The sequence below is a fragment of the Acartia tonsa genome, chromosome 7 (genome assembly GCF_053477335.1).
Source record: "Acartia tonsa isolate MP-2025a chromosome 7, ASM5347733v1, whole genome shotgun sequence".
Classification (NCBI taxonomy): domain Eukaryota; kingdom Metazoa; phylum Arthropoda; class Copepoda; order Calanoida; family Acartiidae; genus Acartia; species Acartia tonsa.
The window spans coordinates 8,901,894-8,925,364 of record NC_137266.1 but is presented as its reverse complement, the minus strand read 5'-3'; the positions used below and the strand labels follow the sequence as shown (position 1 = coordinate 8,925,364).

The following is a 23,471-nucleotide window of genomic DNA, read 5'->3' as shown; positions in this document are numbered from 1 at the left end:
ATTTTGTTTCTGGGCCACGTAGTTTAATTTCAAAGTTTTCAACATGAGCATTAAGAGATATAAGTTTTCCGGAATTTTAATGTAGGGAGTAGATTTGAAATCTGCATCAAATTTTAAGGATTTTTTATAAAATTCGTTTTTTGTAAAATTCTTTATCTAAAAGCGGAAATACATTATAAGTTAATTAATTTTGACCAATAGGATAGGTGGATTTTAAACTACCTGCGCTCTAATTGGTTGAATGATGTACGACATCCAATCAGAGCGAAGATTTTTTAAATCCACCAATCACAGATGCCAAAATTAATTAACTTAATTTGTATTTCCGCTTTTAGATAAAGAATTATACAAAAATCTAATTTTATAAAAAATCCTTAAAATTTGATGCAGATTTCAAATCTACTCCCTACATTACAATTCCGGAAAACTTATATCTCTTAATGAGCATTGCAATTCTTTCAAAATTGTCATTGTACATAAAATGTCATTTTAAAATGCCTAGAACTTTTTTGTTATAGAAGCTGAAGGCTTCAAATTTGGGGTATTTGTTCTACTTGTGGCAGTCTTTCAGCAGTTAAAGCAGGGTATTTCTTGCAGGCTTCCTTTAAAATATTTGTCATTGAAACATTTGTCATAAAGGTAAGTTTGTCATAAAAATATTTGTCATAAAGGTACGTTTGTCAAAAAAACATTTGTCATAAAGGTACATTTGTCATAAATTACATTTGTCATAAAACTATTTGTCTTAAAGGTACATTTGTCATAAATCACATTTGTCATGGGTAATTTTATGACAAATGTACCTTAATGACAAACGTACCTTTATGACCAATGTACTTTTATGACCAATGTACCTTTATGACAAATACACCTTTATGACAAATGTATTTATGACAAATATTTTTATAACAAGTGTACCTTTTATGACAAGCATACCTTCATGACAAATGTTTTTATGACAAATGTTTTTATGACAAGTGTACCTTTATGACAAATGTAATCATGACAAATATATTTATGACAAAAGTATCTATGACAAGTGATATTATGTCAAAAATTACTGAGCTAACAAAAAGCACTACAACTTTACTTAATAGTTTAAATGTTTTTTATACAATTTTCATACATGCTCAAAATTTATTTTTTCAACATTCACAATATCAAAATATTATTACTACAAATTATTAAAATCATGATTTTATTTTCAGGCTGCTTCAGGAAGGGGAGAAATGTAAGATCAAAATTCTAAAGACTTAACTTTTTGCTTTTTATTTAAGATAGCTAGTCAGTGTTTTTAGTAAGTAGTAGATGTAAAATTGTCCATAGAATTTAGAAATATAATCGTTTTTTTTGTAGACATCTTATTTTTGAAGTAATTTAAGTTGTTTTTTTTAAATTAAGTCGGTTTTAAGGAACTAAAACGGAACAAAAAAAAGAGAAAAAAAATAGCCATAATGAACAAAAATAGTAAGATCTTTAATTTGACACCTTACTTTTTTAATTCTGTTAGGTAGTTGTTGAAAAAATCAATTTTTTAACCTGTTTTTTAAAATATATATTTAAAATATACTATGACACTATGCCTAAATTTGAATTAAGTCCAGAATAAACTTTTTTGGGCGGATTTAAAAATTAATTTTTACTGTTGCTGTGGTCCTTTTTGATCAGAGAAAAAGGTCTTTTTTTATTTGGTTAAAATTCATAGCTTTTAGAGTGTTTTGCTTCATAATTATTGTATTCTGGTATAGAGTAAAATTAGGACTTTTGATTTCATCTAAATTAATTCATTAAAAAGTTAATTCTTTACAATTGTTTTGTGAATTTTGAGACCTGGTAACCCTTAGATTTTCAGTCAACAATTTAAATTTCTAGTTATTAATTCTTACATCAAATAAGAGGGATTTTACATTTAAATCTTGTATTTCACAAGTATAAATAATAACAATTAACATAAAATAATATAATAAATATCAGATGGAATCTCATGTAGCTTAACACGTGGTTTTACTGAAATAAAATATAATATAAACCTAAATTGCATGAAATTAACTTGACTTTACTACTATTTGACTAAAATTAAACTACAATATATTTAATTTTTTCTATTCTGGGCTGAAGACCTTGAATTAAACAAGATTGATATTATGCATTAAAAGGAGTTAAGGTCAAACAGTTGGAATAAAAAGTAAAAGAAAATAAAAATTAGTTATAATATCTTACCAAACATTGAGCTATCCAGGCTGAAAGGTAGAATATTGAAATTAACAAATCATCAGTTGAATCTCCTAATGCTGTATAAAATCTAAACATCTAACATTAAAAACATAGATTAGGTATATCAACTACTATATTTGATATACCCAACCATAAAACATAAAAGGGGTTGGTTCTTAAAGCTACTAAAACATAAAAGATCTAAGCTTTAACGAAATCACTTAAATACTCTATGGTTTAAAGCAGTAGAATACAATAAAATTAAGTCTATCACTTACACACTCTATGGACAAGAGTAAAAGTAATAAATATACAATAAAATAAAGCTGGCTTCCACGCCTTTATTTGAAAGGACTTACCTAACCAAGCTTTTGAACTTGGTAGCTGCGGGTTTGTGCCTAGTGTTACTACTAGGACTTTACTGGTCAGACTACAATTCTAATCCGAATGTTCTATGCTTTTATAGTTAATATCTCAGACTAGAACTGGTTCCATTTGTAAACAAATGTGTACAGCACATATTTTTATCTATTTATTATTAAATTTATATAAATAGCAACGTAATTTCTATACTAATTTTACATATTTTAAAATAGAAATAAAAATTTTAAGTAAATGTTTCAATTTTGCCCTTTGCAGACGAAATGAAACATTTCTAAAAAGAAAGAAAGTTTTATGTTCAATTTTACCCAGAACATCCTAAAATCTACAAAACAACAATATATCAATGAATTAACATTAACATGTTTGTTTTATATCACTTATTTAAAACACATAAAAATCGAATGTAAAGGGTTAAATAAATTAAGATGACAACAAATGTTTATGCAATACAACAAATTTATTTTTGTCACATACACAAATAACTATATAATACAAGATTATTCAAACTTATTTTTTTAAATATTTTTTAAAAGTTTGTATCTTTTATGTTTATGGTTTTCATTCTTTTCATTTTAATTAAATAAAAATTATTTAACTCCATTGGAAATAAATCACTTTGTGAAAACACTCTTTTTTGAAATGTAAAGAATTGAAATGAAAGAAGACTTCTTATTGGTTCAGACTTCAGAATTATATGTTTTATTGTATATGTTATATTTTTCAATGAAATTAATTGTTTTAGAAAAAAAAAATATTTCCATTGATCAGAGTAACGTTTTTTTTTATTGTATCAATATAAAGTGAATTATATAAATTGTTCGAAAAGCCACAATATTACCCCGAGTAAAAAAGACCTTTTGCTCTAGTCAAAATGACCAGAGCACCATTAAAAATTAATTTTTAAATCCCCCAAAAAAAGTTTATTGGGGACTTCATTTAAATTTGGGCTCTGCAGTCTGATTCTATAGGTGTCCTAGTATATTTTTGACCCCCAATTCAAAAATAGGTTAAAAACAGTTTAACCTCGGTGAACAAAAACTTTGAACTGATTTATATCTTGAAATAGGCATAAAAATATGTATTTATATATACCTTTAAAATGATAAAAGTATTACGAATCCATTCTGAGCAAAATTGAAAAAAAGTAAAAACTTTAAAAAATTAAATGGCCTAAAATATTATATTTTTACAGGCAACACTTAATTGTAACTATTAAACTAGCCAATCAAAAATCTCAAAAGTTGATAAATCCAGAAGCTTCACCTCAAAACTTAACCAATAGAATTGACAAAAAAAAGGATAATGTTCATACAATATATTCATAGATACTACAATAAAAATAGTGATACTTACATAACATGTAAAGAATGAAAAATTATATACAAATATGCTTCAGTCTGTTTATAAACTTCAAAACAATGCAGTTAAAAGTACGTTATTGTTTCTTGTGTTTAAAAAATATCTGTTACAGTGTATGTACATTTGTTTAGGTTTTGTTCAGGTTTTGTTCAAGTCAACCCTTTAAAGCCGAAAATTATGATTCTTAAAATAAATTTATATTTTTTATTATAGTTTTATGAAACTTTTTCAATTTTGCTTAGAATGGATTCGTAATATTTTTCTCATTCTAAAGGTATATATAAATACATATTTTTACGCCTATTTCAGGATATAAATCAGTTCAAAGTTTTTGTTCACCCAGGTTAAAAAAATTTATTTTTTTCAACAATTATCTAACAGAATTTAAAAAGTAAGGTGTCAAATTAAAGATCTTACTATTTTTGTTCATTATGGCTATTTTTTTCTCTTATTTTGTTGCATTTTAGTACCTTAAAACCGACTTAATTTTTTTTCTAAAAACCTAAATTACTTCAAAAATAAGATGTCTACAAAAAAAAAACGATAGCATATCTAAATTCTATGGACAATTTTACATCTACTACTTACTAAAAACACTGACTAGCTATCTTAAATAAAAAGCAAAAAAGTTAAGACGCCTTCTTTAGATTATACTTATAATTTAAATTTTTGTATACAAATTTGATTAATTTAATCATTTTTATATTAATATTTGTGTAAAATTGTTTGTAATACAATGCAGTACATGATTTTTAAGTATGCCTGAAAACTGGTTCAAATACAGCAGATACTAATAATTCTAGATGCTATACTGAAAAATCATTTATATAATTTTCTTAAATTGTGCATAACACTCATAATATTCATAAGGTCAGATTTATGCCTAAAGCCTGTATCACTCTTGGCAGCTGTCCAAATATCTGATGTTAAATAACTGATAATATATGATATTTTTAGGAAAGGGCCACCACCCCCTGGGTATGTTTTTCTAGTAAATTCACAATAACAGTGTGTTTATTTATCAATGAAGCCACTCTTCAAGTCAATCTTATTGGACTTTACTGCCTGTCAGTCTGTGACATATTGTAATACTGTAATATTTTCAGTTTGAACTACAAAAAAAAATTAGTATCTACATAATTGTAAAGATTTTTTGCATTACACCCAATAATATCCCTTCTTTTCAACAATACTAGTAGCTGTACCCCTAGCATCTAGAGGCTCTGTATTGGAAGATTGAAAAATAGCCTATATCCATTTAAAAGCTAAATACAAAAATGAAAATAGCCTAAAACAAATTCAGAACATATATGAAGCTTCCCTAAAATGTAGAACTCAATCAGTTCAGTAATTATTGAAATCTTAAGCTTCAGACAAAATAACCTTGCTACTTTAATAATTTATGAAAAATATTTCAAACAAAAATATGAACAGTTGTGCTTGTAAGTGTTCTGGTTATGTTATGGTTAATGCTAAAGGCCATGAAGTTGGTAATTGTGGTAAAGAATCTGTAAGTATCTTACTTGTTGCCTTTAGATGTAGAAGGATGTTTTTTTCTGTTGATTTGTGTAGATAAGTTACAATCTTTTCACTTTTGATACATATATTTGTTAAAATTTGTCTGATTGATCTGTTTTTGAAATATTAAATATGCAAGTGCTAAATGTGGATTTACTGCTAATCATATTTTGACAAAGTAATTAAAATTTAATTGTTACCCATTGCATTGTTTATTATTAAGTCTACTAATCAACAAGAGCTACTTTAAACTAACTAAATGTTTTTCAATATTCTATCATGATCAATTTAATATTTATAACTACCATCTGTATTTTTTTAAACTGTTTTTAACCTATTTTTAAAACGTATATAAAAATATACTATGACACCAGTAGAATGAGACTGCAGAGCCTAAATTTGAATTAAGTCCCCAATAAACTTTTTTAGGGGGATTTAAATATTAATTTTTACTGTTGCCGTGATCATTTTGATCCGAGCAAAAGGTTTTTTTTTATTTGGGTAAAATTCGTAGCTTTTAGAGTGTTTTGCTTCATAAATATTGTATTCTGGTATAGAGTAAAATTAGGCCTTATGATTTTACTATAAAAATTCACTAAAAAGTTAATTCTTTATAATATATCAACAAATTAACATTAACATGTTTGTGTTCTCTCACTTATTTTAAAAACATAAAAAATGGCTGTAAAGGGTTAAATGACAACAAATGTTTATGCAATACAACAAATTTATTTTTGTCACATATACAAATGTGTTATAAAATAAGATTATTCAAACTTATCTTTTAAAATAATTTTAAAAAGTATATATCTTTTATGTGTATGGTTTTCATTCTTTTCATTTTAATTAAATAAAAAATATCTAACTACATTGGAAATAAGTCACTTTGTGAAAACACTCTTTTTTTTAATTGTAAAGAATTATATAAAACAAGTCTTCTTATTGGTTAGATTTCAGAATTATTTGTTTTATTGTAAATGTTAGATTTTTCAATGAAATTAATTGTTTTGGAAAAAAAAAATATTTCCAATGAACAGAGTAATGTTTTTTTATTTTATCAATATAAAGTGAATTATATAAAAATGTTCTGTAAGCCACAATATTACCCGAAGTAAAAAAAAAGCTTTTGCTTCGGTCAAAATGATTACAGCAACACTAAAAATTAATTTTTAAATCCCCCCAAAAAAGTTTTCTGGGGACTTAATTCAAATTTGGGCTCTGCAGTCTGATTCTATAGGTGTCCTAGTATATTTTTGACCCCCCATTCAAAAATAGGTTAAAAACAGTTTAATTTTACAATACTACACACTAATCACACATATTATAGACAGATGAAAAAGGAGAATATTGCTTTGTTGAACTTGATGCAAAATGTATAGATAAGAAACCCAACAAAATAACTACAAACCAGTATATTTCATATCAGGAATAATATTTAATCTTATAATACAAAATAGAATGATGTCCAATTATAATTAAAATTAATTATCTGTCTGGCGTTATGTCTGAAACTTCAGATATCAGTAACCGCTAAACCAAATTGGTTCTACTCCCTACTGGTCCTTTGGTAGTTCTCAGCTATTTTCTTTTTTGTAATCTAAAACAAATAAGCAGGGTGGGAGAACCCCTACCGCACCCTGAGGCTAAGCCCCCATGAAAAAAAAAACCTTAGCTTTTATTTTTACAAATTACATACAAAAGATTTCATATAGGAAGGGGACTCTTTAGGCGGAGCCCCTAGAGGTTATTCTCAAAACTGATAACATTTTATAAAGTTATAAAATCTTGTCTTTCTATAATAAAATTTTTGGAATTAGAAATCCACTTTGCTTGTTTTTCCTAAGAATTACTGTAATTACTATTTATTGTTTAAATAATCTCAAAATGTTCAAATTCAAGACTTAAAATTTAATTTTAGATTGATTATATATTTTGGTAGGCATGTAGTGCTCCAGATCATTGTTATGATGATGACCCTCCGTAAGTAAATCTAGAAGTGAGGTGATAGAGAAAAATATAATTTAATTCAAATCATTTTCTTAAGAATAAAGGAACCTCCTTGACATTAATAATTAAAAGATTATCTGTCAGCCTGATTTAAACATTTAAAAATTTGAATCTATTGCAGTTCACGGTAAAATATTGCTGGTAAGAAATATTTCCAAAAATCTATGAATTTTAAAGGCTGCTAGCTGCCAAACGGCTGAATGTACAGATCATACCCGCACACCATTTAAAGCGGCTTAAGAAGGCCTACATATAATCTGGAATAGCCAAGATCCAATTATGCACAGGGAGAGCTTCACCGAAGAAAAAATGCGTAAAATAGGTCTTTTTCGCGCATTTCTCTGCACTGCGAGATAATTATGCATTACTGATTTATGGCTATTTCAGATTATTTGTAGGCCTTTTTATGCCACTTAAAACAGTTTGCGGGCATTATTTGTATGTTCAGCCGTTTGGCAGCTAGCAGCCTTTAAAATTCATAGATTTTTGGAAATATTGCTTACCAGCAATATTTTACCGTGAACTGCAGTAGATCAAAAATTTTTAAGAATATTTTTTTTATTACATGTCCAAAGCTTCTTATTAATCTTATTAAATCATAGCATAGTATATTTCCTTGGGTATTAGGGCTTGGTGATCCCAACCACAGTAGCCATCAGCTTACAGAATCTCCACTGTTATCTGCATAGCTTCATATGCCATCAAATAAGACATACAATCAGCAATGCAGCTATGTAAGCTACCTTATAAGAACCCCTGTCAGCCAAGTGGCTTATTTAGCCACCCAGAAAGCCAAAATCTTAAATTATCAGCCACTGACAGCTGTAGCCATTTATAGTTTTATTTAGCAACTGTGGCTACTGTAATATTTTTTTAAATAGCCCTGAACAAAATGAAGTAGAAGCCGCAACAAACTACACAGATTCAAGAAAGCTGGGAAGCTTAGAGGAAGAAACAGCCACATTATTTGTCAGTTACCCTCAGCCAAAGCCATCAAATTTTAATTAAGTCATCCTTAGCCTCACTCAGCTGTTACAAGCTGTTGTAACTTTCAGCTGTATCCACCTCAGCTGTAGCTGCAAGATTGCATTAAGCAGCACAGCTAAAGGTGGGCGGCCAACCTCTAAATTTATTCTGTGAAAGGGTATCAAGCCAGGAAGTAAGGGAGGGGACAATGGGCAATTAATTCAATTTAAGAGTATTTGCTGAAAGACCTTGAAATCCAGATTAATCCAGAAAATAAGGAGGAAATTTTAAAGGGAGAGTTAAAACAATACAGAAAACAATAAAATAAGAAGAAAGTTCCAAGAAAAAAACATTCATTTGAAAATTATATTACCAGCACATCAGACTGACGTAATCATTATGTAATTAATAACTAGAAAAATCTCCCTGGAACCCATTCAACCCATAGCCCCATAACCCAAAATTTAATTGGATTTAAAAATTTTATTTGACAAATATCACAATAAAGTTTTTATCTATGAAATGATATTTTCTGGAGAGAAAAAAATTGTTAAAACCAGCCACATCATAACTAATTATGTTTATTGATACTTGTCTGCAATATTCAAAACTAACAAACAAGTTCAGCATTTTGTGCGCTAGTACCCAAAGTCAGTCAGAAGCTGCTAAATTCTTGCACATTCTCTTTAAGCCCGTACCCAAAGTCTGAGACTCCTTAAAATTGAATATTCGATCCATTGTCCCCTCCCTTACTCCCTGGTATCAAGCTCCTTTGCCTATAACCTTTTCTGTTCCATTTCTTCCAGTACATATACACCTAGACACATGCAAGTCTGACCACTTTATATTATAGGATTTAATTAATACACACATTAGATCAATCAATGATGATGAGAAAAAGAAGAAGAAATACAAAACTGGACATGATAATAAAACTAAGAAGGACAAGCTAAATAATTTTTTCAACAGTTTTGAAGATGTTGCAGAAAGTTTTGAAGATGTGTTGGACAGTCTTGAAGATGTAATGATGAGTTTCAAAGAATTTGTTAAAAGTAAAATAAAATCAAACATAAAAAACAGAATTGAAGAACAAGCAGCATAATATACTACTTCACTAAACAGGAGTTATTTCATGCTAAAACTTATATTTTAAATAAGAACTATTGTTTTTAATATCATTATATTAATGTTTTCATTTTGTTTTTATCCATGTATTTCCAAATTAAATCAATTTTCAACATATCAAGTGTTGTTGGTGTTTAGCATCTTCTGTTTTAGTTAGACTTTTAGAATTCAAATGGTTTTCTTGTTACCTGGGAATAGGATAATTATCTTGTTTATACAGTTGAAAGAATTAACAAGAGTTTAATGCTTGATAATTATTCTTATTTACATTGGAGTATTCTTTTTGTAGCAAAAACAAATTTTCAAATATTATATTGCTTTTGAATATGTAGATCATGAATTGTGTATACCTTCTATAAAAATAATTTTAAACTACTGCATTTCAAAAGTTTTGTCAATCTTTTAGCATGCATATACAGAATTTATAACTGAATAAAAACCATTTTCAATACAATTGTTTTTTATGGATTATATTTTTAGTGAACCTATCAAAATTGAAGAGAGGCAGTCAGCTGATGCCCTCCCAGATGTCAATGTAAGAAAAACACATTGTCTTAATATTCAATGAATTACAATCTTTTTTGCATGAATTTCTAATAAAAGGGTATTTTTATTTCAACCAGGCTTCTGATGCAGAGAGTGGCGATGAAGACTTCAATAGAGTAAGAATACATTTTTGTAAAAACAGAGAAAAATCTAAATTTCATTCTAAAAATCCTAATTGTTTTATAGTTTACACGTCGAAATTGTGATTGTCAATGTGCTGGTATATCCCTAAAGGATAAACAAACTGGGCAGAGGTTTGGTGATTGTGAAACGGTAATGTCTTGATTAGTTTTATAACAAATTTTTAGCACACATTTAAGTTTAGTTCAAACATTGTACAACAAACATTTTCTTTTGAGAATGATGACACTGGATCAGCTTGGTGTTATGTTGATGCAAGCACACCTTGTAGAGATGCTAAACTAAGTGATAAACATGGATATCTTATGTCAAATGAGGTAAGATTGGAAATGATATACAAATTTTATGTTCAATAATTCAATTAAGCTCTGTAATTTTCTAATTTAAGCAGCCAATATCATACCTTTATGGTAAAATTAAGCCTCTGAAAGAATACTTTAAAAATCTTCAACAATTTAAGTCAAAGACAGCATTTAAAGGAACTGTGCAAGAAATACATCGATCTAACTGCAAAAAGACTGCCGCAATACCCCAAATTTGAAGCCTTCAGCTTTAATAACAAAAAGTTGTAGGCATTTTAAAATGATATTTTAAGTACAATGAAAATTTTGAAAGATTTTCAATGCTCATGCTAAACACTTAAATTAACTACGTAGCCTAGAAACAAAATTATAAGTTTGTTTTCATCATAAATTTAGGTTGCCAGTAAAATTTAATTAAAATTAAATACCCATTTTTATAATCAAAATTTCCAGCCAATCAGAAGGCTGAATCAGCTAAATGACCAATCACTGCTCAGCTTATATTATAGTTTCATTCATTTCTGCTATAATTTTACGCTTGCAAGCGCAAGTTAAACCATTTTTTTTAGAGATTTTGAATATAAAAAGTGTTTTTTTTTTATTGTAAAAAAGTAATCAGTTACCGGCAACCTAAATTTCTGACAAAGAAAAGGTTATAATTTTGTGTCTGGGCAATGTAATTTAATATTGTAATTTCTTTTAAAAGCAATGGAAATCTTTCAAAATTTTCATTTTAGATAACATGTAATTTTAAAATGCCTAGAACTTTCTTGTTATTGAAGATGAAGGCTTTTAGCAGTTAAAACGTTGTATTACTTGCAGGGTTCCTTTAATGCTTTCTTTCTATTTAGTGTAATATATTCCTATTTTTTAAACTATATGGAACCTTAGAGTAGTAGAAAACTAAATTTAGAAATTAGTAAATTATTTTTATATGGAAACAATTTTTGGTAAAAGTTGTAGTGGTTTTTTCTTTGTATTCTACAGTTTAGAAAGTTTGCTAGAATAAGTTTTTGTAATGTCATAACTTTATTATTAGGCTTGTACTACCCCATACCCTGGACACCCACTTTGGTAAGTTAGGATTTGTACTCTTACATGCCCAACTTAATCATTTTAATGGATTATCATATTGTTTGCTGATTTGATTGACACTTGAACAAATATATCTTACGTTGATAAAGTTATTTTATCACAATATATATTTACACACAATAATAATTTGAAAGCCATCAAAATGAGAATGGCTACTATAATAGCTTTTTTCTAGTTGGGCTTTGAAACTGACTAATACTCAATATAGTAAGACTGGTTCTAGTGAATTAAAATTCAAGTATTGCACCATTTAAAGACAATTTTCCGTGAAAAATACTATAAAAATAATAAAATATTAAATATTTTACTCATAATACTTAAATTTATCTGATTCTCTACAAGTCTAAAATGTCATCATCAAATTAAGTATTATAGAAAATATTTATAATTTATTACTCTAGTATATATAAGAATCTCCTCAATTATCTAATTTGTATAGATTTTTTATTTATTTGTTTGATTAAAAACCATGAATTTTACTTGAAAAGAAAATTTTAGGACTTAGCAGCTGGGTTGTCAGTCATGACTAAGCTGTGTGGATGTTTTAAAAAATTTTGAAAAGAAGGATATCTATATTTGTAAAGTGTTGATTTCCCTGAGGATTACCTGCTGCTGCTATACCCTGAAAATTACCTTTTTAAAGATTTACTCCTAGCATTCCATGAAAAATCCTTCAAATCCATTTTTACTGTATTATTTCAGTAAGAAAATGATCCGAAAAAATCCATTTCCATACTTGGCAGGAGACAAGAAGGTTGCTAATTCAGATGCTGATTTAAAACCTGGTGCTCAAGTATGAAATATTTTAGATAATTTCATTCTAAATATCTCTTTAGGTTTTCTATTAAAATTTCCAGGACAAGAAGCTATTTTGAAATTTTTACATTACAATGAAATTTTTACATTATTTATTCTTTTCTTTGCTGAATTTCAACATAGCAAAAATTAATACCTTGTGTGCAATATTATTCTCCCCACACCCCAGTACTTCCCTTTTGATTAATTCCTTACCCCACAATAATTTTTACAGGACTGCTTTAAAAGTTTTTTCTTTGTCTCCATTACAACTAATTGATACAACTTCTCTCTGTTATTTAAATTTTTGTTTCCAAATGATATAGCTGGGAAATAGAATAAATGCTCTTTACCCAAAAAGTTTACGCCTTATATCTAGAATAGCAGCAAAGTAACTACAGTGTGTTTTTTTTATGAGAACTTTTTTGAAAGCAATTTTATCCCACTTATAGTTATCAGAATTTAATGATTAATGGCTTATTTTCTTGATGCTCATTAGTTGTTTGAATATTACCTAAAATTTCAGCTGGAATAATAAAAGGAAATCCAAATTTTCCCATAATTGATGCTAACAGAAAGACAGATATTGTAAATTATAAAGTAGCTTTGCTGAGTAAAGAAACATATTGGTTCAGAGGTTAGTGAGATCTTTGGGTACAGACACTAACAGATCCTGTCAATTTTTTTTATAAAGATTTATTGGCCTATTTGATTAGCTTTTGATTTTGTAATATTTTCAAGCTCACTGTTTCTGTTGTTTATCCCAATAACAAGTTTCAAATCTTTTCAAATTGTCCAAAGCATTATTCTATATTAACCGTATGTTATAATCCTTCACAGTAATATAATGTTTTATATATCTTATTTAGAACAGAGAACTAGCTTCTGTAGGCGTTGAAGTAAAAGTAAGTAATTTTCTTTCTTTTCCTAAAAATTTAGATTTTTAAGAACTTTTAAGGCATTATGTTTACAGCATTGTTATTGAAAAATCTTGTGTTAATTTAAAAACTGATGAATTTTTAAAGTCAAGAGATTGTACTTGCCAATGTGCTGGAGTTAGTAAGTATGATGAACATGGAAACAAATTTGGAAATTGTGAACAGGTATCAGTTGTTCATGTTCATACATGGAATTATTGATATCTCTAAACATTAGCACAAATGTGCTCATCAATTAGTTTTTAAAATACATATTTCATTACTTTATTGTATGCTGAAAGAAATTTACATAAAAAATAATGTTAGGAATAAATATTTATAATGTTTAAACTGTAAAAATTGCATCAAATTCTACTATTCCAATATCGACCCCAGTATACCCCCTAGATGTCAATCAAATTCTTGTGTTTGAAAAATGTATATTTTTATGTGATTCAATATTTTATGTGAAGTGGTGATTGCCCCCTACAAACAAATTTGGGAGGCACCTCCACAATTTTTTTATATTTTACCTACCCCATTTAAGATTTACCCTGTAGGCACCCCCAATCATTTAGGAGGGGGTATTTACCCCCCAAACAATATTTTACCCTGGGGATAAATTTTAAGGGGGGTAAAAAAATTTACCCCTGCCAACAGATTTCAGGGGGGTAATTACCTACCCCCAAATATTTTACCCCAGGGGTAAATTTTGGGAGGAATTAAAAACATCCCCCCCCCCCCCATTTAAAAAAGCTTGGACTTTTAACATATGCATAATCTTATGTATTCAATAATTTCAGCCTGATGCAACTGGATTAAGATGGTGCTATGTTAATGACCATGGCATTTTTAGAATGTGCCCTGATCAAAAAAAAGTCAAAAAAAGCTATAAAAATCTACATTTTAAATCCTATGTGGTAAGATATTATTTAGACTAAACAAAATAATAGACACTCAATTGAATACTTCAGAGACTGGATTTTGCATAATTATCTAATTTACATCAATGGATGTCTCTGTACATTAATTATCATTTATGAAGTTTTCAAATAATCTTTGAATAATAGTATGATTACTATCTGAGTTGAGAGATTTTGAATGATGTTGGGTCAGCTCAAAGCATCCAAACCCAATCTTAACCATCAGTATCTTATTTCCTTTAAAGTGATATATAATCATAAGCCTGACTATTACTCCTGAATATATGGTTTACTTCTGATGACTTAAAATGGTATGAAGTGAAAAAAATGCTAGAATGGTAGTTAGGTGAAGAAAAGGAAGCTTGTAAGAATTACTCCGCTATAACCTCTGAAAGAGTACCACTAAAAGAGTATCAAAATATTTTTTTTATTGAATTCTTTGAATTATTTTATAACTTCTTTGATAATAATTACGGAAAAATTACATTTATATGTACAGATTACACATACTTAAAAACAGTGTGAAATCTAGTTCCGAGGTATTCAATGAAATAAGTTCTAATTATTCAGTCTTTAATTTTGAAAATTATTTTTGATTCTTCTTATTTAAATATAAAATAATTTAGAATTTTTTTGACTTATAATATGTTACTAGGCTTGTGACACACCACTCCATGGCAGTCCACTATGCACGTAAGTTGTTAAAATTATTTCAATTTTCTATTCAGCCATTTCAAAGGAAATAATTTTCTTATGTGCGTTATTAGAATTATGAGACAAGAAGCATAATTTATATGTCGTATAAAAATTTGTCTTTATTCAGGATTAAGTAAAACTATTTTATTGGATTAAAATTAAAATATTTTCTCATAGGTGGATAGGAACCGGTTCTCATCCATACGAAAAAACTATGTCCAGCATCGTATTATATCCAGCTTTCTACAAATATGAAATGTACAATCATAAGATTAAAACCAGTTTTTTTAGCCCGTGCCTTCGGCATCTCAGGGCTAAAAAATTGGTTTTAATCTTATAATTGTACATTCTATATCTGCGGAAAGCCATTTATAATACGATGAAAGAAATAACTATTATAAGCATTACAAAAACATATTGCACATTACTTTATTATTATTATTTTTTTCACTTTATATCAGAAAATGAAGACTACAACATTATCTTAAAAAAAGATAACGAATAATTGTTCTTTTAAACTGGTATATCTTCCATAACTAATTGTGTACAAACAGTATTTCTTAGTTTACAGAAGATATTTACAAAAAGTTAAATAGGTTGTGCGTGGTATGTACTTTAAGATTTAAATTGCGCTTATGAAAATGGAAAGGGAATAGACTTGCATTTTATTATCTAAGTTTAATAGTATGTTTTCTATTTTTTAAATATAGAAATATCTATAATAAGAAATAAGAAGTATGTTACTAACACCAGTCCCAACAAAATTTGAAAGCTATTGAAACTAATTGATCTATGGATTTTTATTAAGAAATTCGACTATTTATATCTGACTTTTGTTATTGGGAAGTAATCAAACAAATACGGCCTTTCATACCAAAATGTGTACAGTTTCTGCCCAATAGTAGTTCTGCAAGGTTCTTCCAGACAATTCTTATTAGTGAAGCCAGATTATTAATCTATGAATCTCTATTTGTGCATTATATATTAGACTATAAAAGTTGGAAAGATTTTTAATCAATATAATAGATTTGAAATCTGCATAAAATTTTAAGGATTTTTTATAAAATTCTTTTTTTATATAATTCTTTATTTAAAGGCGCAAATACGATTTAAGTTAATAAATTTTGACCAATAGGATAGCTGGATTGGAAACTACCTACGCTCTAATTGGTTGAATGATGTACGTCACTTAAGCTTCTCCAATCAGAGCTCAGATAGTTTTCAATCCACCAATCACAGATCTCAAAATTATTTAACTTAATTTGTATTTGCGCCTTTAAATAAAGAATTATATAAAAAACTAATTTTATAAAAAATACTTAAAATTTTATGCAGATTTCAAATCTATTGTATTGATTAAAAATATTTCCAACTTTTACAGTCTATTATATATTTGACTATAAGATTTTTATTGTTTTTGATACTGATTTAAAAATACATGTTAATTAAGGGAAGCTGATGCAAAACCATCACTATTAGCTGCTGATGCAGAAGACAAAGTAAGAACAAACCTTATTGATAATAGTACAACTAGTAAAAATTTAATATAATTTTTAAGAGGTAATTATTTATATATACATACATGTTCACCAAATTTCTCTTATTAATTCATCTATTCTTTTAACGCTTAATATTTTTTGCACTTTGCTATTATGTTTCAACAAGAGTATGATAAGCCAGTTGTGTCTTAGAAAAGAAAGTTATTACTTCCCTAAAGGCCAAGTTAAAAAAAAGGTTATAATTCTTTATGATTTCAGAGCACAGCTCTCAGTATTGCAGAGGAAAGAGTAAGTACAATTCTCCAAATATTTTCCATCTTATTACCAATAATCGTTTTTTAAAACTAACAATCAATAGTTAAGTTTATTGATCAAATGTTAATAATAAATAGTAAAAATATTCAATTTAATATTATATATAATATTTTCTTAAGGCTCCACCTCCACTGAATTGTGATTGTCAATGTCATGATTATTCATATTCTTCTGGTGGTATAGTCCATGGAAACTGTAAATCGGTAAGATAAATATATATTATTAATACAGGTTTTTCAAATCTCTTTAACTTCCAGTGCAGTGCCTACTCTAAACCAAGCAACCAGAAAATTCCCTTTAAGGCTATTTTAGAATTAGAGAAAAATATATATTGAAGATCTCCACACATACTCTCTAGATCAGCTAATAGAGAAATACTTAAGCAAAAAATTTGGCCACATTAGTGGTTTTAAATAGTACAGATTATTGTGTTATTTATTATTAACCCATAATGGTCAGGGGGAGGGGGTGTTGAACGCCCCCTCCCCCCCCCCCAATTTTTTCAATCTCATTTTCTGTGTGTGAAATATAGAGGGCTTTAACTGTATGACCTTCTAAATATGGGTATGACACATAACTGAGAGTTGGAATTTTTTGGATATCTCCATCCTGGCGGGCACAGGATGCCAGCAAACCTGGCGGGGTCATCCAGGTAAAGAGCACAAAATATTTTTTGACTTAAACAAAGCATTTTATCAAACTAAAATACTGAAATATCCTCAAGTAAAAAACCTTTATATAAAATATAGTTGTTCAAGTCAATTTTAGGTTTCAGGTATGATCCTGCAGGTCTCCAGAAATCTTTAAACTGTTTTTAACCTATTTTTTTATCATATATCAAAAATATACTATGACACCAGCATAGGCGTCCAAGGGGGGGGGTAATGGGCCATTTGGCACCCCCAAAATTTTGTGAACAATACCCCCCCCCAAAAAAAATTACCCCTACCTTGGGGGTGCCGTAGGCACCCTCAACGATTTTGGGGGGGGTATTTACCCCCCCCAAACCATTTTGGGGGGGTAAATACTCCCCCCAAAATAGAAAATCTTTAACAAAAAAAATTTTTGCGCACTTTGCGCGCATTTTTAATACTAAATTTTTTATAAAATTTAAATTACCCCCCCAAAAATTTTACCCCGGGGGTAAATTTTGGGGGGGGGTAAACAAATTTTACCCCTGCCAACAGATTTCAGGGGGGGTAATTACCCCCCCCAAGCAAATTTTACCCCCGGGGTAAAAATTTTGGGGGGGGTAAAAAAAATTTGCGGCGCGCTTCGCGCGCCATTTTACCCCCCCCAAAACCAAATTACCCCCCCCTTAAAAAATTTTTACCCCCCCCAAAATAAAAAGCTTGGACGCCCCTGGACACCAGTAGAATCAGACTGCAGAGCCCAAATTTGAATTAAGTCCCCAATAAACTTTTTTGGGGGGATTTAAAAATCAATTTTATATGTTGCTGTGATCATTTTGATGGAAGCAAAAGCATTTTTTAGTTTGGGGTTAAATTGTTTCTTACAGAAGAATTTGATGTGATTCAGATTATATCAATACTATAATAAAAACTCTACTCTGTTCGATGCAAATAATTTTTTTCTAAAACAATAATTTATATAGAAGAAATTTAACATTAAAATAAAACATATTATTCTGAAGTCTGAACCAATTAGAAGTCTCGTTTCATTTCAGTTTTTTACAATTCAAAAAAGAGTGTTTTCACAAAGTGACTTATTTCCAATGTAGTTAAATAATTTTTATTTAATTAAAATGAAAAGAATGAAAACTATACACATAAAAGATACATGCTTTAAAAATTTTTTTTTTAAAAATAAGTTTGAATAATCTTATATTTTATCATATTTGTATATGTGACAAAAAAAAATTTGTTGTATTGCGTAAACGTTTGTTGTCATCTTTCACTATTTAACCCTTTACAGCCAATTTTTTTGTGTTTGAAATAAGTGATGGAAAACAAGCACGATAAAGTTAATTCATTGATATATTGTAAAGAATTAAGTTTTTAATGAATTAATTTAGATGAAATCAAAAGGCCTAATTTTACTCTATACCAGAATACTATATATATGAAGCAAAACACTCTAAAAGCTACGAATTTTACCCAAATAAAAAAAGACCTTTTGCTCTGATCAAAAAAGACCACAGCAACAGTAAAATTAATTTTTAAATCCCCTCAAAAAAGTTTATTGGGGACTTAATTCAAATTTAGGCTCTGCAGTTTAATTCTACTGGTGTCATAGTATATTTTTGATATATGTTTTAAAAATAGGTTAAAAACAGTTTAAAAGTCTCCTATGACTTCGGTGGCTGGCAGCTGCCAAGTACAGCTGAAGCTGGCAAAATTTTATGTTTTGAGATTTATATTATAAAATTTGCATAAAGATAAACATTCTTGAAAAAATAGTTTTTCTAGCTTCAAAAGTAAAAAAAATGACAGCCTTTTGAAATCTTTAAATAGAAAAGGAACTAAAAACAAAGATTGTTAAAAAAAAGGGTGAAGTAAGTGAAATGTGACTTTTACTCACTTAGTCGGAAATTCATTATCAAACAGGGGACATGCACAAAAATTTTAGCCCTCTAGCACTAACAGGTGTGGCAAGGGGCCAGACTGTTAAGGGTTAATAGAATTTATATTTGTTTTTCAAAATCTCTTTAGAACATAACTTTAGCAAATAGTAGCTTTACGAACAAACATTGCATTGTTTATAAGATAAAAATAATATTAATTTAACAACAAAATATTTAGGAGGATGTATTAGATAACAAATTGTGGTGTTTCGTTGATGCATCTTCACCTTGCAGAGATAAACAATCAACTAACGAATTTCCAAAAGGACATGTAATAACAAAACACTTATCTCTTCATGTCCACTACGTGTCCACATTATCAGTTTCAAAAGAGGAAAATGAGCTTATATTCTATCATTTAAAAACCAGTAGGACTTCATGGAAAAGCTTCACAAAATGTTTTTTTTATCATCAGTAATGTGAAGTAAGAGAAAAAATATCCAAATTGTCGAATGGCTAGAAATATTTTACATTCCAAAGATACAATAGTAAACATAAGTTGAAATTTTGACATAAATAAAAATATTACTCTTTCACATTTAATCATCTGAAAATTATTATCATCAATAATCCAACCTTAACTCTAACTTAAGAATATAAGCAATATCTTATTAGGCTTGTACAACTCCTCCTGCTAGTGCATGGTAATTATTATTATTATTTAATTCTTTCTTTTTGTCTAAATTATTCATCTTTTTTAATATTATTTGGCAATTACACTAAAACTAAATCTTTTTAGTAAAAGCAGACCACCATACTTTTCTCCTTGGGTAAGAGAAATATTTTATGTGGTGTAAATAAAAACATGTTAGTTTTATCTTTATTTTTATTAATATGTAACATTTACAAAGAATCAATATAGGTGAGCTTTTTTAAAGGAATTAAATATATATAAGAAACTAATTTTTGTACAAGTCTTTTCCCCCCACAAATCAAAGATGAATATCCTAATATTTTTCCAGCTTAAAACAATTATAATAGCTCCCTTGAAACAGCGGGTCAAGTTATAATGTACTTGAGTGTGGAGCTTGAGCTGGCCCTAGTGGCTATATAAAAGTGTTTTGTTCTTCTCCATGACTACTTAGATCCAAACACTAAGAAACAATGGCTATACACTCTTAAAGCAAATTTTTAAGGCTGCTGATGCACTTCCTTCTGTTGGAGAAGACATGGCAGCTGCAGAGGATCAGGAACCTGCAACTAATACTAACAAAAAACATGTTGCAGTTGACATAACAATGCACTTTAAGGTAATTTTAGATTTAATAAGATGAAGCATTCCATTGTTTGGTTCAGGCACTACCTTTAAAAGAGCTAAAAGATTTTTATGTAAATATCAAGAAACAAGAAATTAACAATAATGCTATTTTTTAATGTTTGGGAATTAGTATCAAATTAAATTGTTTATTTTTAAAGAATCACATGTCTCCAAATGGTGATGTATCCACAGCTCTAGGCACAGGTTCAATTAAAATTTATTATTTGATTAATCATAATCATTAATCTTAAAAATAAATTTATATTTCTTTTAAACTTATAGAATGATTTGGACCAGAAAGTGACTAGAACCCATGTACAGAACATATAAATGCAACAGTCTAAAAGAGACAAAAAAGAAACAAACAAAGTTATCAGTTTTTTTTTATTATCATATTAATTTTTTATGTTGGTTATCATATTTAATCTTGGTGTAATTTTCATATTTATTCTTATTTATTCTTGGTGGTGGGTATCATATTTTTTTAAAACTTTGAATGTTTTATCCTTCTTGTTTGTATCATATTCAATCACTGTTTTATCACTCTGAGTTGTGGGTCTAATATTTAATCTTATTCATTTTTTATCATATTCCAATTTCATGTTGGTACCAGATATGATTTTCATGTAATTTTCATATTTAATCCCATTTGCTCTTATTGGTTGGTTTCATATTTAATCTTATTTGCACTTGGTGGTGGGTTTCATATTTAATCTTATTTGCACTTGGTGATCGGTTTTATATTTAATCTTATTAGCACTTGGTGGTGGGTTTCATATTCAATCTTATTTGCACATGGTGGTGGGTTTCATATTTAATCTTATTTATTTCTAGAGTTCCGTTTTACAATTTTTATTAAGAGTTGGCATTTAAATCTAATCTTAATTCTTAAAGTTTATTTAATGTAAATATTCTATTAGATGTTTGGTCATTTTTGTTTTAAAAATATTCATTAAAATTATTATTTTATTTGTTTGTTACACATTTCAATAAATATTTTGCATTCAATACTTCTTTATTTTTAAAAGTATGCAAAGATTTGATTTCAGATTTATAGAATATCAGATAAAAGCATATTATATATTTGTTGAAGATTATAATTCCTTGAACATAATAACTCTAACAGCACTAAAAGTTTAATATGATGATATTTGGTGTGACGATTACTCACTAATCTATCGGTGAATTCTAGTTCACTACAATGATAAGAAAATATCTAAAGAAATTTGTTAGGTTTATTGTACAATCATTTCAAAGGTTGTTGTCCCTTATCAAAGGGAGCCTGCAGAAAATAATTTTCTTTAAATGCTGAAAGACTGCCATAATTACAAACAATACCCAACCTTTGAAGCCTCTAAACTTCAATAAAAAAAAGTTTTAGGCATTTTAAAATTACTTTTTAAAGACTTGAAATCTGTCAAATTTACTAAGCCAATGAATATGTAAACGTTGTAAAAAACGTTTGGGACGAGTGTAATAAAAAGCCCAGATCTACTGCAGTTCACGGTAAAATATTGCTGGTATGAATATTGCCAAAAATCTATGAATTTTAAAGGCTGCTAGCTTCCAAACGACTGAGCATACAGATCATACCCGCACACCATTTTAAGCGGTATAAGAAGGCCTACAAATAATCTGAAATAGCCAAGATCCAATGATGCACAGGGAAAGCTTCACTGAAGAAAAAACGCATAAAATAGGCCTTTTTCTCTGCACTGCGAGATAATTATGCATTATTGATTTATGGCTATTCCAGATTATTTGTAGGCCTTTTTATGCCGCTTAAAACAGTGTGCGGGCATGCTCTGTATGTTCAGCCGTTTGGCAACTATCAGCCTTCAAAATTCATAGATTTTTGGCATTATTCGTTACCAGCAATATTTTACCGTGAACTGCAGTAGATCTGGGCTTTTTATTACACTCGTCCCAAACATTTTTTACAACGTTTACATATCCATTGGCTTAAAGTGTTCACAAAGCTGGGAAAAAGTTGATATATGTCACTGATTAATGTTTTTTGTATTTTGTGTTTTATTATACATATCTTAAAACCTATCAAAATTGACAAATAACAATCTTTTTGTTGAAGTTTACTTGCAAATTTAGAGTAGAATAAATTCTTTTGTTACATAAATATTAAATTAACCAAAAAGGTTTATAATTTCTTTTTACGGGGAGATTAAACAATTTCTACCGACAATTAAAAGGATGTTACCAAATATGGATATAAGGTCAGCTGATTTATAGTTGTCGATTGTGAACATAGCACCCTCATCCTATCTCAATATTTACTACTTGCCAAAAAAGCTTCAAACTTCCATAAAAAAATTAAATTTTAAAAATTAAAATTTTTAATGTATAATGTATAAATATTTTTGGAGGGTGGTGGTATTCTCCTCCAAAATAGTTATAAACATTTCAAGAACTTATGATGAGCTACCCTGTAAAGGAGAACCATACTGGTTCAGCTGTTAGCAAGTTCCTTTAGAACAGACAAACATACAGACATCCTGTTACATTATTATAACAATTTATATTTAGGATGTGTGTATTACTTAAATATAATTTATTAACTTAAACAGAAAGAGGGCTACTTATAGTAGATATTCAAAATAAGCTTTAAAACACAAAATAATTTTTAAGTTTTGGGTCATGGAAAGGAAACAAGTTTGCGGGTTTTGTTGTATTTGTATCCTTTCCATGAACCAAAGTTTTTATTATAAGCGTTTTCTAAGATAGGCATTATTTGAGTATAACCCCTCTCTCTCTCTCTCTCTCTCTCTCTCTCTCTCTTCTCTCTCTCTCTCTCTCTCTCTCTCTCTCTCTC

The 23,471-nt window shown here is 28.5% G+C and overlaps 1 protein-coding gene and 1 long non-coding RNA gene across 3 annotated transcripts in view; one reads left to right on the top strand and one right to left on the bottom strand.

Annotated features, from left to right (window-relative positions):
- LOC145324782 (uncharacterized) overlaps positions 1–23,471 on the top strand; it is a 49,149-nt gene that overhangs the window by 779 nt on the left and 24,899 nt on the right. The window contains exons 2-25 of one of the 2 annotated variants that reach the window (XM_080167415.1): positions 1,209–1,231; positions 4,915–4,935; positions 5,392–5,467; positions 6,803–6,902; positions 7,416–7,455; positions 10,054–10,108; positions 10,197–10,235; positions 10,306–10,392; positions 10,479–10,577; positions 11,602–11,636; positions 12,360–12,450; positions 13,322–13,357; positions 13,478–13,555; positions 14,173–14,289; positions 14,948–14,985; positions 16,439–16,487; positions 16,746–16,775; positions 16,922–17,005; positions 19,565–19,721; positions 20,003–20,030; positions 20,126–20,156; positions 20,523–20,636; positions 20,803–20,848; positions 20,927–21,652. In XM_080167415.1, the coding sequence (XP_080023541.1) occupies positions 1,209–1,231; positions 4,915–4,935; positions 5,392–5,467; positions 6,803–6,902; positions 7,416–7,455; positions 10,054–10,108; positions 10,197–10,235; positions 10,306–10,392; positions 10,479–10,577; positions 11,602–11,636; positions 12,360–12,450; positions 13,322–13,357; positions 13,478–13,555; positions 14,173–14,289; positions 14,948–14,985; positions 16,439–16,487; positions 16,746–16,775; positions 16,922–17,005; positions 19,565–19,721; positions 20,003–20,030; positions 20,126–20,156; positions 20,523–20,636; positions 20,803–20,848; positions 20,927–20,931 (1,479 nt within the window). In that variant the 3' untranslated portion in view covers positions 20,932–21,652. Of the gene's footprint in view, positions 1–1,208; positions 1,232–4,914; positions 4,936–5,391; positions 5,468–6,802; positions 6,903–7,415; positions 7,456–10,053; positions 10,109–10,196; positions 10,236–10,305; positions 10,393–10,478; positions 10,578–11,601; positions 11,637–12,359; positions 12,451–13,321; positions 13,358–13,477; positions 13,556–14,172; positions 14,290–14,947; positions 14,986–16,438; positions 16,488–16,745; positions 16,776–16,921; positions 17,006–19,564; positions 19,722–20,002; positions 20,031–20,125; positions 20,157–20,522; positions 20,637–20,802; positions 20,849–20,926; positions 21,653–23,471 lie in introns of those variants that run through there. The other variant, XM_080167416.1, reaches the window with a different exon arrangement.
- On the bottom strand, positions 1,902–2,648 carry LOC145324101 (uncharacterized). The gene is made up of 3 exons (XR_013881184.1): positions 2,574–2,648; positions 2,221–2,310; positions 1,902–2,007 (listed from the first exon to the last, which is right to left on the bottom strand). It is a non-coding gene; the product is annotated as an uncharacterized LOC145324101 (long non-coding RNA).